The sequence below is a fragment of the Mustelus asterias genome, chromosome 6, assembly GCF_964213995.1.
Source record: "Mustelus asterias chromosome 6, sMusAst1.hap1.1, whole genome shotgun sequence".
In the NCBI taxonomy this organism is placed as follows: domain Eukaryota; kingdom Metazoa; phylum Chordata; class Chondrichthyes; order Carcharhiniformes; family Triakidae; genus Mustelus; species Mustelus asterias.
Window position 1 is genome coordinate 121,774,085 of NC_135806.1, and position 18,984 is coordinate 121,793,068.

General features: G+C 44.9%; 1 protein-coding gene across 2 annotated transcripts in view; it reads right to left on the reverse strand.

Annotated features, from left to right (window-relative positions):
• Nucleotides 1-18,984, reverse strand: part of tenm3 (teneurin transmembrane protein 3) — a 593,227-nt gene that overhangs the window by 177,729 nt on the left and 396,514 nt on the right. For both annotated transcript variants that reach the window (XM_078215101.1, XM_078215099.1), the window contains 2 exons: nucleotides 14,998-15,212; nucleotides 2,759-2,969 (listed from right to left, as the gene is read on the reverse strand). In XM_078215101.1, the coding sequence (XP_078071227.1) occupies nucleotides 2,759-2,969; nucleotides 14,998-15,212 (426 nt within the window). The remainder of the gene's footprint in view (nucleotides 1-2,758; nucleotides 2,970-14,997; nucleotides 15,213-18,984) is intronic.

The following is an 18,984-nucleotide window of genomic DNA, read 5'->3' on the forward strand; positions in this document are numbered from 1 at the left end:
TCCAGTGCTAGGCTTTGTCTTGCTAATATTCTGCCAGGTGATCAGGAAAGTAGATAATGGAGAACGGAGGCTGCACCATGCAAGTAATTTATTTCCAGACAGTATTAGACTGTGAACAACATTATGGGATACTTGTTCATCACAGCACATAAGATACTACAGGTACGACCAGGGTTCACCCGATCTTCCGTCAAAATTACAGTGGATATTCGGATGAACTCAATGAAAATCCAGCTTAATTACTTATTGTCTGGAATCAATTCAAAACCGTGAGTGATTCAGAGGCAGATTTACAACAGGGACAGATTCAAAGTAATTGGCCAAAGAAGCAAAGGCAATGTGAGAAAAAGCATTTTAAAAAGGAAATGGCTAAAGTCTGGAACGTACTGCCCAAGAGTGTGGTGGAGACAGATTCAATCCAGGCATTCAAAAGGTGAAATCATAGAAATCATAGAAACCCTACAGTGCAGAAAGAGGCCATTCGGCCCATCGAGTCTGCACCGACCACAATCCCACCCAGGCCCTATCCTCATATCCCCACATATTTACTCGCTAATCCCTCTAACCTATGCATCCCGGGACACTAAGGGGCAATTTAGCATGGCCAATTAACCTAACCCGCACATCTTTGGACTGTGGGAGGAAACTGGAGCATCCGGAGGAAACCCATGCAGACACAGGAAGAATGTGCAAACTCCACACAGACAGTGACCCAAGCCGGGAATCGAACCCAGATCCCTGGAGCTGTGAAGCAGCAGTGCTAACCACTGTGCTACCGTGCCGCCCCTGTGCTACTGTGCCGCCCTGAATTAGATTATTATTTGAAAATAGATCATCTGTAGGGTTGCAGGGAAATGGTCGGAGAATGTTTTTTTCTCATTTGGAGAGCTGGTGCAAACACGATGGGCTGAATGGCCTCCTCCGAACTCTAACAATTCTGTGAGTCTGCGATTCTGATCGTGGGCACGGACATCGAAGTCTGAGTCCAGCACTTTGGTTTAAAGCAAGATAATCCCTGCTTCCATCCTTCATTTTAACCCAGATATGAGATGTTAACCAGGTTGCATGTTAGCCTTCTATCAGCTTCTTGTCACTTGCAGCTACACGGAAGAGGTAGCTCACTGCCCCATCTTCTAAGCAGGTCAATTTAAAAGGAGACGCCAATGGTTGGATAATGAAAGCATGAGAGGATTTCTTTCTAAATTGAAAGGGAAAGGTGATAAAACTTAGTGCTTCTATTTTAAATGAAGATCTAGCAGGTGCAACACTACATCTGTTGCATTATCTGCATGGACGACTCATTCCCAATGCAGCTACGAGGATTTTAAAAGTTTTTAAAATGTATTTATTAGTGTCACAAGTCGGCTTACATTAACACTGCAATGAAGTTACTGTGAAAATCCCCCAGTCACCACACACTGGCGCCTTTTTTTTGGGTACACTGAGGATGAATTTAGCATGGCCAATGCACCTAACCAGCACGTCTTTCGGACTATGGGAGGGAACCGGAGCACCCGGAGAAAACCCACGCTGACAAGGGGAGAACGTGCAGACTGCACAGACAGTGACCCGAGCCGGGAATTGAACCCGGGTCCCTTGTGCTGTGAGGCAGTAGTGCGAACCACTGTGCCTCCGTGTCGCCCCATGTGCCAAGTGGAAGCCAGGTCTCCTCGAAGAAAGGGAATAAATATGGAAGGCGAGTGGCCCCAGGCCTTTACCCTGGTGCTACCTACTGTTCTTCCATAATAGTTTTGGAAAAGGCCCACTCAATCATTGAAAGAAAATAAACTTGTGTTTATTATACACCAGGTCATGACTTCTCAGAAACATCCTATACAAGTAATTACTCTAAAATATGGTCACGATAAGTGGCAGACATTTTGTGCACAGGATGACTGCATAATAGACATTGGATTGAATGGCCGGCAAATGTCTTTCTGCATACAGGGCAGTTTGAAAATGAAAGGAAGCTACAATAATCCCTTCAAGAATGACCTTGTCTGGTCTGAATCCACGTGACTGAACATTACACCAACAGCTGCCATCAAGGGGGAGATTCTCTGGCCTCCCCTTAGCAGTGGGAGGCAACGCACAATTCACTGGTGGCGAGATCCACCACTTCAATGAGAGAATTCCCATTGAAGCCACCCCATGCCTCCGGGAAACCCACGGCAGGGGTGCACTGCCAGCGGGAGCAGAGAATCCTGCCGGCATGAATAGACAGAGAACTCCAGGCAAAGTCTCACTGGACACGGAATCGGAACTTCCCAATAACTTTGAAAAGTCATAACTATAATCATCATAAAGATTACGAAATATATCAAATGCCCACCGTTCAATACACAAAACCTGATTGTTGTCAAATTGATCAGAAAATTCTATACAGTATCGAAAATCATTCTAAAAGTAAAAGTAAATTTATTAGTTACAAGTAGGCTGACATTAACACTGCAATGAAGTTACTGTGAAATTTCCCTAGTGGCCACAATCTAGCGCCTGTTCCGGTCAATGCGCCTAACCAACACATCTTTCGGATTGTGGGAGGAAACCGGAGCACCCGGAGGAAACCCACGCAGACACGGGGAGAATGTGCAACCTCCACACAGACAGTGACCCAAGCCGGGAATCGAAGCTGGGTCTCTGGAGCTGTGAGGCAGCAGTGCTAACCACTGTGCCACCGTGAAGTGTGTGTTAGTCAGTCACTGCTCGAGCCAATGCTTTCGTCAATCCATGCACACGCGTTAGTATCAGTGCCTACCTATGACGATGGTATTAAAGGACACATGTTCGGCAGTTTTCCCATCATTGTAAAAAGCCAGGTGCCAGATTCCGGAGTCGAGATACTGGACAAAGCCGGCCTCTTGGAGGCTCACCGCCCTGATGTGTCGTTTTGCGTGCTCAGAGTCAGATAGACTGCGCTTTTCTCTGGCGATCAATCTGCTGCCATCAAGTAGCTCCACAAAATCATACTGAGAGGCAGAGGCACAAAACAGTGAATCAGACATGAATACGGAAAGCAAAGTAAGGTACAATAGGTCGCAATTGTTTGGGGCGAGAACCTCACATACAGGCTGCCCGTGAAAGATAAAAACATTTTTTTTTATACACCTGTTAGTCAGAAAATGATTTCAAAGGTGATAGTTTTCAACAGCTCGCTTTATTTTTGTATCGTAAGCCAGATAAAGGAAACACATTCATTCTGAGTTGCATTCACCACCTGACACGCACTGGAAGATACGAATAAGGAGCACAGGCTTTGGCCTCTGTCTAATATTTGAATGGATGTGAATGCATTTGACAAGGATGGAAACGGTGAAGATAGATTCTTTTCAAAAGACATCCACAGACCAAATTCCACAGTTTGACTCGATCTCTGGAGACGGACCAGCACTGATTGATGTGAATTATAAGATATGAATCATAACTTCCTAGACTTCAAGGAGGCGAAGACTACAAAAGCTATAAAGCTGTTGTAAACATATACAAAATATTCATCAAGCCCCAGCTGAAGTATTGAGCAGGATTCTCCGGCCGCGCACGCCTCAAAACCAGAGAATCCTGACCGAGGTTAATGGACCTTTGCATGGTCCACCCACACCCCCGTCCGCTACAATTCCCGTGGCTGGCGGGACGGGAGAATTTTGGCCATTGTGTCCAATTCTGGGCCAGACACTTTAGGAAGGATATGAAGATTTTGACAAGCATTAAGAGATGAAGACTTAGGCAAAGGTACGGAAGGGATTTACAAGGATGGATCTGGAGATAAGGGATTACAATTATGTGGACTGAGGAAGAGACTGGAGAAGCTGAGTGCTCGCCTTAGAGCAGAGAAGACTTGGAAGAAGTTTAGCTCTTTAAAATCATGAAGGGCTTAGGTTGAAAGAGTCGATAACCATATCTCAAAAGGAGATTGGCAAAAGAAAACTGGATAAATATTTGGACGAGGGAAAACCTTTGGGATGTTGGGAAAGAGCGGCACAGGAGTACAGTAGTTAGCACTGCTGCCTCACAGCGCCAGGGACGCAGATTCAATTCAAGCCTCAAGTGACTGTCTGTGCGGAGTCTGCACATTCTCGCCGTGTCTGAGTGGGTTTCCTCCGGGCGCTCCGGTTTCCTCCCACAGTCTGAAAGATGTGCTGGTTACTTGCATTGGCCGTGCTAAATTCTCCTCAGTGTACCCGAACAGGCGCCGGAGTGTGGCGATAGGGGATTTTTCACAGTAACTGCAGTTAACTGCATTAACTGTAATATAAGCTTTCTTGTGATGCTAATAAATAAACATAAACAAAACAAGAGTGCGGGCATGGGGCTGGTAGGTATTAGTTCTTCAGCCTCTTCATACTATTCTGTACAGATTCAATGGGCTGAATAGCCTCCTTCTGTGCTATACGGTTCTATGATTCTATAATAGAGGATTCTATTTTTACACATCAAAGACATAATATTTTCCACAGCTATCAAAGTAAAGGTTATTTCATTCTTTCTCATTTTGAAATGTAGTCCTTTATGATATCAATTTTAAATATAGTTTCTCTTTTATAGGAATTAAAACTGAGACCTTCAATATACTAAGCGTCCAGTGAAAATGAAAGAAAAGATTAAATATATACAAAGGGTTCTTAAGCTCTAAATAAGATCAGAACAAAAAAATGGGCAAACGTTTCGCACTGAGCTTCGATTAGCCACGCCTCAGGGATAGAAGTCATTACATTGCTGCAGACTTAACATACGGAAAACAGGCATGACGTGACAGAAGAGAAGACTTGCTATCAAGCGTGTCAAGTGGTGCGTACCCACTGAGCTCAAAAAGAGATTAGTCCATTTGAGGATTAACTTGTGTGAGGTACAGCTGGAACCACAAGTCTCTGGCTACCTTTCCTCCCAATTTCCTTTCCCTTCATGCACTGAAGGACATGGCCTTTGTTGAGGTACAGCCCCACTGATACTGGCTGCTCTCCAGAACCCAATCTGGGAATAGCCTTGATGACGGTACACTGCAGCTTAGATCCCATTCTCAATCGGCATCCGTAATTTACAAACTCTCCGGTAGGGATCACTAATCAGCCGGGCTGGGGAATGCCCCCCCCCCCCCCCCCCCCCCCCCCCATCCCCTCGATATTTCCTGCAATGCCTCTGGCCCCATGTTATTCAACTAATGCTTAAACTAAGACCAGCTGATTCAGCACAAGCAGCGATTCAAAGAATCTTGCTTACTTAATAACACTCACTACAATTTCAGTCTGATCAAAGTGTTAGGCTTCACCTCACTGGCACATTTGAGCAATTAGTAAGACTTACATTATGATTTTGTACTGTACATAAGATTAGTGATGAAAAGTCTTAATTTGTATGTACTATTCAGACGATTAATGAATTTTGGGGTTTGTTGTGGAGGAAGTCTTAAAGTTGGCAACTTTTTAAGTGTTAAATAGTGTCAGGTAGTTTTAAGAAAGAAGTCTTGGGTCCTTTTGGGACTGAATTGAAGTTATGCCTGGGACACATTTGCACATTTGGGCTCCAGTGAGTCTAGCTTAGCAGTAAAGAGAAGCCAAAGCTACAATATTGCTCGGTCAGGAAGGTGAAGATGTTTCAGGCCTCTGGTCAAAGATACACATTTGGCAGTTAGGAGGGATGCCACGGCTGCAAAGCTAATTGGCTGGAAGAATGGTGTTGGGCCTGGCAAGTTCCAAGGGCCTCATGTTAGAGAAAAAGTTAAGGTGAGATTGTTGTGGGGGAGAGAGAGGGGGACAGAGAGAAAGAGGGACAGTGAGAGAGCACTCAACATGCAACTGTGAAGTGTTTATCTTCAGCAGGTAAGGGGGACTACAAGCCTCAGCAATTAAGGGAGGCTGGGAAGTTGTGGATTGGAAAAAGATCCACAGGGGAGGCGATGGCCCCGTGGTATTACTGCTAGACTATTATTCCAGAAACTCAGCTAATGTTCTGGGGACGCAGGTTCAAATCCCACCACGGCAGGTGGTGGAATTTGAATTCAGTAAAAAATATCTGTAATTAAGAATCCACCATAAAACCATTGTCGATTGTCGGAAAAACCCATCTAGTTCACTAATGTCCTTTAGGGAAGGGAAATCTGCCGTCCATACCTGGTCTGGCCTACATCTGACTCCGGGAGAGTCATAGCAACATGGCTGACTCTCAACTATCCTCTGAAAAGGCTAAGCAAACCAATTAGTTCAAGAACAATTAGGAGCAATAAATGGTGGACAGCCAGTGGCACCCATATTCCACAGATGAATATTAAAACAAACTAGAGTTAAAGTTGTAAAGAGATGTGTATGTATGTGAGAGATAAGTTGGCTAAGAGATCGGATTCATGAAACCAGGATCACAGGAGCCCCAAGATCCACAGGAAAAACAGATCAACAGGTGTTGAACTCCTGCATTGTGCTCATTAAATTTTAAATATCAATCCTTATTGTCCAATAAGCCCTGTTAGTTTGCATTCTAGTTTAGCGATTGTCCTTTTTTGTCAATATGGTTATTCCTCAGCAAGAATGTTCTTACTCTGGGGCTCAGTATAGACTCCAAATCCCTCCAGAAGCTTCAGATATAAAAGCATTCGATATAAAAAAGATGTGCGGGTTAGGTGCATTGGCCATGCTAAATTGCCCCTTAGTGCCCTGAGATGCATAGGTTAGAGGGATTAGCGGGGTAAATAAGTGGGGTTATGGGGATAAGGGCCTGGATGCGATTATTGTTGGAGCAGGCTCGATGGGCCAAATGACCTCCTTCTTCACTGTAGGGATTCTATGAAAAGGAAACTCCAGGTCCCAATGTCTGAGTAATACTTGGGGCGTTCCACCTTTCCAAAAATGAATGTGTCATTTTGCATTAAATAGTTTATAATAAAGGGCGGCACGGTAGCACAGTGGTTAGCACTGCTGCTTCACAGCTCCAGGGACCTGGGTTCGATTCCCGGCTCGGGTCACTGTCTGTGTGGAGTTTGCACATTCTCCTCGTGTCTGCGTGGGTTTCCTCCGGGTGCTCCGGTTTCCTCCCACAGTCCAAAAATGTGTGGGTTAGGTTGATTGGCCATGCTAAAATTGCCCCTTAGTGTCCTGAGATGTGTAGGTTAGAGGGATTAGTGGGTAAAATATGTAGGGATATGGGGGTAGGGCCTGGGTGGGATTGTGTTCGGTGCAGACTCGATGGGCCGAATGGCCTCCTTCTGCACTGTAGGGTTTCTATGATTCTATAATAATAAATACATTATTTCGGTAATCACTGCATTAGAGTCGGAACATTCAAATATCTAAAGCGAACTGAGGCGTTTGATCATAATGTTCACACTAATTATGGAGCCCATTTCCACTTGATGATGAAGAAGAAAAAGGTGCAAGTTGTCTTCTCCACGCGAGCGGCGATAATCTGATTTGAATGGAATGAAACTTGCTCAAAAGTGGGCACATGATCCAACCCGTCAGATTACTGCTCACCGAGTGAAGATGAACATTTTCCCCACTATATATTGTCTTCTTCTTAAAGAAGTAGGAAAATTCTTCCTGAAAGTTTAGTCTGTTGAACTCAGCTGCAAGCTAGTTGAGATTTTCTTTGTCGATAAAGTAAGTGTAGATTGACAGCTCACTTGCACGCCACTCCCTGGCAACAGTTGTGGCTGTTACTGTATCGCAACAAGCTGCCCCTAGCAGTTTCTAAGTTTGCTGCGTCAAAACAGCTTCTGTTCCGACCATAGCAGGATGCGGCTGGGAAGAATACAAGGGCTGAGTCTGGGTATAGGATGAGGTCGATGATTTTTAGACGCGAGATTCATGGACTGACTCTCCACCCACCTGATGTGGCTGGCAAGAGATTGAAGCTATTCTGAAAGCTGGGCATCATTAACATGTTGCTGGCCAGCTGAGACAAAGGGTGGAATCCTATGCCCTCCCCGTGTCGGGTTTTCTGGCAGAGAGGCATTTAATCATGTGGGAGGGTGGCGAGTGGCGAGAGCCTACCAGCTTCCTGCCTTCACTCTGACTGAGTCTGTGGCGGGAAGGCCTGTGGATAGTCTTACTACTTCACTGCCAACTGGGGCCCTTAAATGCCAACAAATGCCTGCTTAGGGATCTCATCCTACCACTGCTCATATTAAGCCAGAGGCATCATCTGGAGGAGGGGGTGGTGAGGGGGTGATGGTGGGGAGGACCCTTTGGGAATCCTAGTGTACTTTCTTGTGGACTCCAGGAGAACTCTCTAATTCAGAGGCACTCAATAACTGACAAAGGGACCCAGTATCGGCAAGTGGGGGTTGTTGAAAACTATCCTCTTGTTCTTGATGCTGATCCCCCTCTCTCCTCACAACCCCCATCATCACCAGTTCCTGCCTCTTCAATTTGAGTACTCAGGTAGGTGTAGTACCAGCAGCGGCTACTACCTCGCTAGTGGTAGTCATTTCCAGACTACATTATAGAAATGTTACCATCGATGGTTCATTGTTGTCAACAGAGCATTTAAGTTTAAGTTTATTTATTAATGCCACAAGTAGGCTTACATTAACACTGCAATGAAGTTACTGTGAAGATCCCCCTGTCGCCACACTCTGGCGCCTGTTCGGGTACACTGAGGGAGAACTTAACATGGCCAATGCACCTAAGCAGCACATCTTTCAGACTGTGGAAGGAAACTGGAGCACACGGAGGAAACCCATGCAGACACGGGGAGAATGTGCAGACTCACACAGACAGTGACCCAAACCGAGAATTGAACCCGGGTTCCTGGCGTTGTGAGGCAGCAGTGCTAACCACCGTGCCACCGCTCACAGTTTCCCCTTGCAGTATGATCCAAGTACATTTTGCTGCTCTGGAAATGTTGGGGTTTTTATTCTGCAGCGAGGAAATTGTAGACCAGCAATTGAAAATTGGCAGGGTTTGTGGTGGGGCAAGGGGAACCCCACTTAGGCCACTGGATTCATGACAAAATCCGAAATACCTTACCTTGCCGTGGCAAACTTACGCAAGGATGTATTTTTAGTATTAAGACTGCAAACTTCTCTGTTCCTGATTAAGATTCAGTTCTTGTTCTCATGTCAATATAAGACCGTTCAATTTTTTAGATTTCCATTGTGAATTGCTGGTGGGTATGTGTGGATGCATGTAAAATATTGTTGAGAAGACAAGAGCAGCAACAACTACAAAAATATTAATGAATCAGAATTTGAGCAATACAGCTTTTCCACTGTAATATATAATTGGAACCCTGGGCCTGCACAAGTGTTTAATGTAACAGTGTATTAAAGATACATGAAGGAGACAGAACACTACATAACTATCAGTGACACAGCACAGCCAGAGTTTGATAGATTCTATGCAAAGTATCCTAACCATTCCTTTCCTCCAGCTGCCCCAAGCTGATCAGTGATGCCTGCGCCAGGCTTTCGATAACGAGGATTTTTCATCCAAAAGTAACTTTCAGATTGAGATTTGATCTAAACCTCTCAAAGCAACAGCTAATTGTGTAATTTTAATCTAATGCTTTTGTCTACTTCCATCTGCTCTTCCGAACTGGGCAACACCCTGAGCTCTCAGTCCCCACTTGACAGTCTATTTAGTTTCCCGACCGTTTGTCTTCCATCGCTGCTATTTTTTGAAGACGCCTCATGAGTCAACTTGCTGAACATTCTTTAAAAATATACTAATTTCACTGACTGCTTTTTAAAAAATCTATTTAACTGGTCAAAAATTTTCAAAAATCTCTGCTAAATTCCGCAAATCATTTACCTTTGATAAAGCTTTGTGAAATTAAAGTGTGTGGGATTGGGGGTAGTGTATTGAGATGGATATAAAACTAGTTGGCAGGCAGGAAACAAAGAGTAGGAATATACTGGTCTTTTTCCAAGTGCCCATCTGGAGATTTAAACTTCTCGGGAAATTCCCAGGCAGGTTCTTCTTCAAATGGGATCAGAAGATTCAGGCCACCCTTTACATGGTTACCTTATCAAATCTCTTCCTCATTTTCAAAACCACCATTTAATAGGTCGCCCTTTAGCCTTCCTATCTCGTGAGAAATGAGGTCCAATTTATTCTGTCTTTCCTGAATAATCCATGCATTTCTCAGAGCTCACTTTTCTAAACGTTCGCTCCCATTATTTTATCTCCAGTTATTAGTTCTATTTGTTTGGCAGCAACTGACATTTGACTAACGAGACTTTAGTCACCCAGTTAATTTGCTGGTTATCTGGTTTGACCCCCTCTTCCTTTTTTAAAAAAGTTTATTTATTAGTGTCACAAGTAGGCTTACAGTAACACTGCAATGAAGTTACTGTGAAAATCCCCCAGTCGCCACATTCCGGCGCCTGTTCGGGTAACACTGAGGGAGAATATAACATGGCCAATGCACCCAACCAGCAAGTTTTTTCAGACTGTGGGAGGAAATCGTAACACCTGGAGCAAACCCTTGCAGACACGGGGAGAACGTGTAGACTCCATCCAGACAGTGACCCAAGCCAGGAATCAAACCCAGGTCCCTGGCGCTGTGAGGCAGCAGTGCTAACCGCTGTGCCGCCTTGTTGTGACATTAGTCACTCCCTTCTGACACAACACAATCTGCATATTTAATATTCATTATATAAGTTTGCACACAAAATAAAGACCCATGGATAAGTTAGTGGGCAGTGGTCTATGCCCGTGACTCCATAACCCTATGGGTGTCAACACCTTCAAGAAAAAAGTGAAGAACATTGGAGAAGAAGATCATTTTAAAAGAGGATGCTTTTTTTCTGAGCAAAGCTTCTAAAGGACTTTTTCATTGTAGCTTCCAGTCACATTGTTTTCTTGTGGTAAAATGGCAAGCTGAGGTATTGAAAAAGGCCCATGCAACTGCTTCTTTATTAGGTGACCATGATGGACAAGCAAATTAGTCAAATAAACTGCATGACGGTACATGTGGCCAATGTGACCTTTAGATAATTGGGGAATATATTGAACTAGCTCCGATAAAAGCAGATAACATCATACCATGTGGTGAAAATGGTCAGCGTGGATTCTCATTAAGAATTTAGGTTAAGTTCTGAATAGTTTGTATTGTCCCTTTTACTCTGAACAAAGGGAGCTATTGATCTGCTGGCTACATTCAAATTAACATTTCCAGAGAGCACTGTGCAGTGATTCCAGTTGATGCTTCTTGTATCAATCTTCTTTACCATCTACATTGACCTAAGTTATTTAATAAAGCTTCAAGCAATCTCAAGTGACAGGAGAGTGGCACTTTGTCAAAGGTATGAACGACATATTCTCATTTGCTGAATGAAACACGGGGGGCCACTGAAAGGATTGGCAGGTACACACTTGGCATCCAGGTTGTAGGTGGCCAACTTCTCTTTAGCAGCTATATGGAGGGGTGGTGGATGGTGGGGCTTAGTACTGGTGAAAGGGACTAGTGACGGGTGCAATCTTGGGGCTTTATTGAACTGAAGCAGGAGCCTATATTCTGGAGTCTTGACATTAGGGGAGGCGATGGCCGAGTGGTATTATCGTTAGACTATTAATCCAGCAACTTCAGCTAACATTCTGGGGAGTCGGGTTCGAATCCCACCATGGTAGAACCTGAATTCAATTTTTAAAAATCTGGAATTAAGAATCTACATAACCATGAAACCATTGTTGATTGTTGGAAAAACCCATTTGGTTCACTAATGAATGTCCTCTAGGGAAGGAAATCTGCCATCCACACCTGTTCTGGTCTACTTGTGACTCCAGAGCCACAGCAATGTGGTTGACTCTCAACTGCCGTCTGAAGTGGCCTAGCAAGCCATTCTGTTTCAAGGGCAACTAGGGAGGGGCAATAAATGCTGGCCAGTCAGCCATGCACATGTTTCATGAATGAATAAAAAAAAGCATGAGGAGGATTTGAAGGGCCTGACAGCACAGGGATCGGGGTCTGGAGTTCGGCAACATTTGAGGGATTGTCCCTGTTGCTTTGGCAGCATTGGAGTGGAGGGCTGCTGGGGGTTTGATAACTCTGCGGATGGGTTAGAATCATAGAATCCCTACAGTATTCAAGGAGGCCATTTGGCCCATCGAGTCTGTATCAACCACAATCCCACCAGGCCCTATTCCCGTAGACCCACGCATTTACCCTCTAATCCCTCTGACACTAGGGTCAATTTAACATGGCCAATCAACCTCACCCGCACATCTTTGGACTGTGGGAGGAAACGGGAGCACCCAGAGGAAACCCATGCAGACACGGGGAGAACGTGCAGACTCCACATAGACAGTGATCCGAGGCCAGAATTGAACCTGGGACCCTGGCGCTGTGAGGCAGCAATGGGTAGGAGAACCTGGGGTTGGCAGTGCAACACACGGAAGTGTAACACACGGAAGTGTGGCGGCCTTGTTGCTGGGGAAACCCGGCTCTGGCCACAACAGGATGAGGATCTCGGGGGTCTGGCAGTGATGGAGGAGGCTCCAGAGAGCAGCAAAGCCAAGTGGAGATCCTGGTGTTTGACAGGGAAGCGAGGGAAGCAAAGCAATGTGACCCCTCATTTTGCCAATACAAGTCATTGATATTCCGCCAGACACCTAACACCCCCATTTCAGGTCTTAATTATCTTTCCGTTCTGAATCAAGCATTGGTTTAGGAATTGTAATTCAAAACAGATACACAAATATGCTTTTTTCAAAAAAAAATGTATGATGTTCTGCTCTGTATAATCCTGACGCAAGGATGTCAATTCATTGTCTTTACCAAGATTCGACTGCAATGCTGATTTATAAAATGAAAAGAACAGCGGGCAATTTCTTGTTGCACAGATCCAAGAAACCAAGAAAGTGATCTGTTATTACGATGCCAAGGTGACGCAGAGACACTCCAGCAATCCTCAGGGGTTTATCATCTGTGAAACTAATGCTTTGCAGAATCCAAAGCAGATTCTTTTTTAAAAGAGACTGCACAGTCTCCACATCGAACAGGGTGGAGAATTTCAATCAGTTTGGCACGGTCAATTTACAAGGATTGCAAATAAAAGTCTGGAGAATTGAAGACAAGCATATCTGCCTCTAAATTAAGAAAGTGTGAATGCCAATGAACAAAGAATGCACCACAGCCCCCCTTTCATTGGTGATGACTCAGTAAGTAGTCCCACAACACCAGGTTAAAGTTCAACAGGTTTATTTGGTAGTATGAGCTTTTGGAGCGCTGCTCCTTCCTCAGGTGACTGCATCGTGAAGGAGTAGCGCTCTGAAAGCTCGTGCTACCATATAAACCTGTTGGACTTTAACCTGGTCTTGTGAGACTACTTACTGTGCCCTACCCCAGTCCAACGCCGGCAACTCCACATCGGTGGTGTTGATTGTCAGCAAGCAAAAAGTGCTTGTCTCAGAGAGCTTTATGCGTTGGCACTTCACTGAGCGTTAATAAACAAAGTGAAGAACTGGCAAATATTACACAGTGGTTAAGCAGGAATGCTCCCATAAATAGTTATGGGGTAGGGGAGGGGAGGGGGGGGGGGGGCGGGATTTGTCCATTTTGGCAGGAAGAATATAAAAGAGGCATGTGATCTGAATGGTGAGGGATTGCGGAGCTCTGATGTGCAGAGGGATCTGGGTGTCCCAGTGCATGAATCACAAAAGGCTAGCGCAGCAAGTAATTAGGAAAGTTAATAGAACATTTACATTTATCCATGAGGGGAATTGAATTAAAAGTGGGAAGGTTTTACTTCAGTTGTACAGGGCACTAAACGAGACCGCGGTCAGAAATCTCTGGCTGTTCTCACGTCCCGCTGCCGTTCTGCCAAATCTCCGTTCATTGCAGCGGGACCAGAGAATCCCGCTGACGTGAACGGCCGGAGAATTCCGGTCCATATCTGGAGTACTGTGTACGGTATCGGTCACCTTATTTAAGAAAGGATGTAAATGTGTTAGAAGCAGTTCAGAGAAGGTTCACCAGACCGATACCTTATATAGCCAGGCTGCCTCATTAGGGAAGGTTGGACAGGCAGGGCTGGTATACTCTGGAATTTAGAAGAGTAAGAGGTGACTTGATTGAAACAAATAAGGTTTTGAGGGATCTTGATGGGTGAATGTAGAGAGAATTTCCTCCCCTGTGGGAGAATCTGGAACTAGGGGTCACGGTTTAAAAATAAGGGGTCTCCCATTTACATAAGAACATAAGAAATAGGAGCAGGAGTAGGCCATCTAGCCCCTCGAGCCTGCCCCGCCATTCAATAAGATCATGGCTGATCTGACGTGGATCAGTACCACTTACCGCCTGATCCCCATAACCCTTAATTCCCTTACCGATCAGGAATCCATCCATCCGCGCTTTAAACATATTCAGCGAGGTAGCCTCCACCACCTCAGCGGGCAGAGAATTCCAGAGATTCACCACCCTCTGGGAGAAGAAGTTCCTCCTCAACTCTGTCTTAAACCGACCCCCCTTTATTTTGAGGCTGTGTCCTCTAGTTTTAACTTCCTTACTAAGTGGAAAGAATCTCTCCGCCTCCACCCTATCCAGCCCCCGCATTATCTTATAAGTCTCCATAAGATCCCCCCTCATCCTTCTAAACTCCAACGAGTACAAACCCAATCTCCTCAGCCTCTCCTCATAATCCAAACCCCTCATCTCCGGTATCAACCTGGTGAACCTTCTCTGCACTCCCTCCAATGCCATCATTTAAGACAGTGATGAGACAGGATGTTTTCTCTCAGAGGGTCCTAAGTCTTTGGAACTCTTTTCCTTAGTATAACTGTGTTCTGCACACGAACAGCATCAGAAAATTGCAAAATTTCCTAGCTGAGGAACAACAGCGTGAAAGACTGAGGAAGGAATTAAATATGTCAAATGGTGTATTCAGCCTGTGAACTCCAGTAGTTTAACTGTTCAGTTGATAGCCAATAATCTACAGTCACGTTCAAGACAGATCCCAGTTTTTTTTTTTAACTGGTCGGTGCAACATCGTGGGCCGAAGGGCCTGTTCTGCGCTGTAATGTTCTATGTTCTATGTTCTATGTTCTAAATGCAGGGTATTATGAGCCATACCTGAGTGTGAGAAGGAGGGAGCCCTTTCCTGCCATATACTCCAATCAACGCATCCTTCGGAAGAGATATGTTGAACTTCAGGAACTGGGGCTGATCAATAAAAAGTTGAGATCTCCAGAAGACTCCAGGAGGCACCTCCTGTATCGTCCACCGACCCAAGTCAACCTCGCCTGAATCTATGGTGTTGTTTTCTTGATAAGTGATGCCAAGCTTTCCTTGAAATAAAGAAAATACTTTCAGAATGCAAGATTCCAAGTCATGGGGGTTTGAGTCAAGACATCAATCTTTGGGTTGTGAGTCTGGAGGTGATGCTTAATCATGACCATCTTCCTCCAGGCTCCTTCTTCAGTCCCAGTGCAAGAAATGTACTGAGGTGCACCAATTCTAGGTTGTGGGGTCAAATCCCATCATGGAATCGAGTTCATACAGCTGCGGTAATAAATGAATTATCAGTAGACAAAATCATGTTGAAAATGTGGGAGAGGAGGCTGAGCTCAGCATGGGGTTGGCCAGGGGACCAGAAAAATTAGCACATCATCAGCAGCACCCTTACTGTAGACTGACTGTCTCTGCATATACATGAAATAGATAGCGCAGACAAACGTAGATGTTTCATTATATCTATCAACAGGACACAGCAGAATGTCCTTGATAACAACACCAAAACTATAATAAAGGCATGATTAGGTGACCATCGTCTGAACGGACATTCCATCCATCTACCACCAAAGATTATGACATTACCGATGGGACGCGATTAAACAGCTATTGTCTCGCGCCTACCTCTTTGTTTCATATGTAAATAATTTACCGGTGTGCGTGACAAGGAACAATTATCTTTACTAGAGGTTGTGAGAAATGCCCTATAAAAAAGGCTAACTGTACACATTTGAGGAGAGCCTTAGGAATTTTCCAGTTCTCTCCTTACCGATAAGAAGGCAATAAAGGATCCATCACTCGCGAATGCTTTATCCGACTATCTTGCAAGCCCCGACAAAACCTGTCTTGTTTTTTAATCCGCATGGTACCTCAGATATGCGATTCAAGAAAGGTGAATCTACCTGGTCTGCATGTGACTCCAGACTCGCACTCTCTGCTGGACTAATGTTCCATGAATTGACTTAACACGGTGGCACAGGGGTTATCACTGCTGCCTCACAGCACCAGGGTTCAGGGTTCGATTCCCGGCTTGGGTCACTGTCTGTGCAGAGTCTGCACGTTCTCCCCGTGTCTGTGTGGGTTTTCTCCGGGTGCTCCGGTTTCCTCCCACATTCTGAAAGACATGCTGTTTAGGTGCATTGACCCAAACAGGCGCTGGAGTGTGGCGATTAGGGGAATTTCACAGTAACTTCATCGCAGTGTTCATGTCAGCCATACTTGTGACTCTAACAAATAAACTAATAAATAAATTTTAACACATCCCTCAACTGAGCAAAAAACTGTGTCAGGGAAGTGGCCCACCCACCATCTTTCTCAGGACAAATTAGGAAAGACAACGAAGGCACCATCGCTGCCATTTTAAAAACTATTCGAACCACATACAACACAACAGCTTGGTCTGTACTGCTAATGAGTTCCAACTTGATGAGGAGCTCACTGAACTTATTGGGTTCGCAATTTCAATCATGCTATTTGGAGGCGACAAGCAAAGATGGCAAAGATGTGCAGGTTGGGTGGTTTGGCCGTGCTAAATTTCCCCTTAGCGTACAAAAATGTGTAGGTTCAGGGGATTAGCAGGGCAAATACATATAGGGTTAAGGGAATAGGTTCTGGGTGGGATGCCCTGTCAGAGAGTTGGTGCAGACTTGATGGGCCGAATGGCCCCTGCTGCATTGTAGCGATTCTGTGATTCTATGATTTCCCATTTGTGGTCGAGTCTCTAAAGTAAGTAAACTGTCTTGGATACTGCCTTTTCCAAAGGCAATGAAAGGGAATGAAAAGACCATTGGTCCCTCCAGCTGACTCATTTAATTTGCTATATTCACTCTTGCCATTCATGGACTTGAGGGTAAATTTGGCAAGCGAATGCTCCCAGTGAGAAGGCTGTGTTTAAGATATGATGTGGCTCTCGAGTCCAGCTTCCCAGCCCTAGAAGCATGGGCTTACTGAATTTGCCCTTTAATCTCTCAAAGACTAGTTCTGCATCAATAATTCATCATCCCCAAAGATTGTGAAGCAGAATAGTCATTCATCTTACCTACTGAAGCCTGGCCCTCCATCCTCCAGTCAAACAGTCTCTCTGGTAGGATGGAACCCAGGTGGGAAGAGTGCACAAATAGCCAGATCTCACCATATAATTCGGAATGGCCTTCAGAATTTGCTAAAGTCTTCTTTTTTACTTATATTTAACTTGAAGCACTTGGCAATGCACATACATAGCTGTTGTACAAACTAATGCTAGGGCACCTATCCCTATTGCTCCCCGTTGCTGGGTTATGTCTTAATACAACTGTATGATCAGAATGGAGGCACAGTGGTTAGTGCTGCTGCCTCACAGCACCAGGGACCCAGTTCATTTCTGGCCTCGGGTCACTGTCTGTGTGGAGTCTGTACGTTCTCCCCGTGTCTGTGTGGGTTTCCTCTGAGTGCTCCGGTTTCCTCCAAAGATGTGCGGGTTAGGTTGATTGGCCATGCTAAATTGCCCCTTAAGTGTCAGGGAGATTAGCAGGATAAATATGTGGGGTTACAGGGATAGGGCCTGGGTACCTAAAGGAGAAAATGCTGGAAAATCTCAGCAGGTCTGGCAGCACCTGTGAGGGAGAGAAAAGAGCTGACGTTTCAAGTCCTGATGACCTTTTGTCAAAGCCTTCTCACTGGGAGCATTTGCTTGCCAAAGGGTCATCTGGACTCGAAATGTTAGCTCTTTTCTTTCCTCCAGATGCTGCCAGACCTGCTGAGATTTTCCAGCATTTTCTCTTTTGGTTTCGGATTCCAGCATCCGCAGTAATTTGCTTTTATATAGGGTCTGGGTGGGACTGTTGTCGGCGCAGGTACGATGGGCCGAATGGCCTCCTTCCGCACTGTCGGGATTCTATGTATGTTAACATTTCCAAACAGTGTACTCACTCTGCACAGTAAGTACACATTTTCACAGTGTAATTCCAGAGATCGCTCATTGTACCAATCATCAGTCAACCATCAGGACCCAAACAGCGGAACATTAAAAATGGAATTTCAGGATAAACATGGCAGGGCATTTGTTTAGTTTAAGGCCAATTGACTGAGACCTTTGTCTGAATTGTTGGAAAATTAAAGGAATTCTTTTTACCAGATTTCACTGGCACGTCTCTAAAACAAACAAACATGGAATGATCAGAGAATCTGATATCTCTATGAGAAGGAGCATGGAGTTAATCCCTGCTCCAGTCCTTGCTGCTGTGACAGAAAATTGGAAAAAAAAAACTTGTCTGAAGTGCTTAAATATTGAGGTCACTTTAATTTCACCAGCTTTATTTTTGTATGTTAGCTTCTGGTACTGACTAGCCCAGTGGGCATATGTCCTGGGACCACTGTGTGTGGTGTCGATAATGCACACAATCAGTTCTCATTCATGCATGTATCCGTCACCCCTGACTCAACAAATGTTGTAAATGATATCCCACAGCATGGGATAAATGAGCAACATGTGGGGCATTGCCATTATGTGAAAAGTAATATTACTTCTCGGCCAAGAACAGTAAGTCAACATTTTAAAAAACTTGAAAGCCACAATGCTCCCAGCTATGCTTTTTTTTTGCCTTTTGCTCCCTAAAAGGGAGATTCTTTTTTCAAATGCTTTGCTGCGCTGTTTTTTGGCACACTTAGCGGATGCAAGTTTCTCCTGGGCTCATCTGCTTCTTGCCCCAGAATAAGATGGGCAAATGCCCATCAATTTAAATGGGTGTCACGGTGGCACAGTGGTTAGCACTGCGGCCTCACAGCGGCAGGGACCAGTGTTCGATTCCTGGCTTGGGTCACTGTCTGTGCAGAGTCTGCACGTTCTCTCCG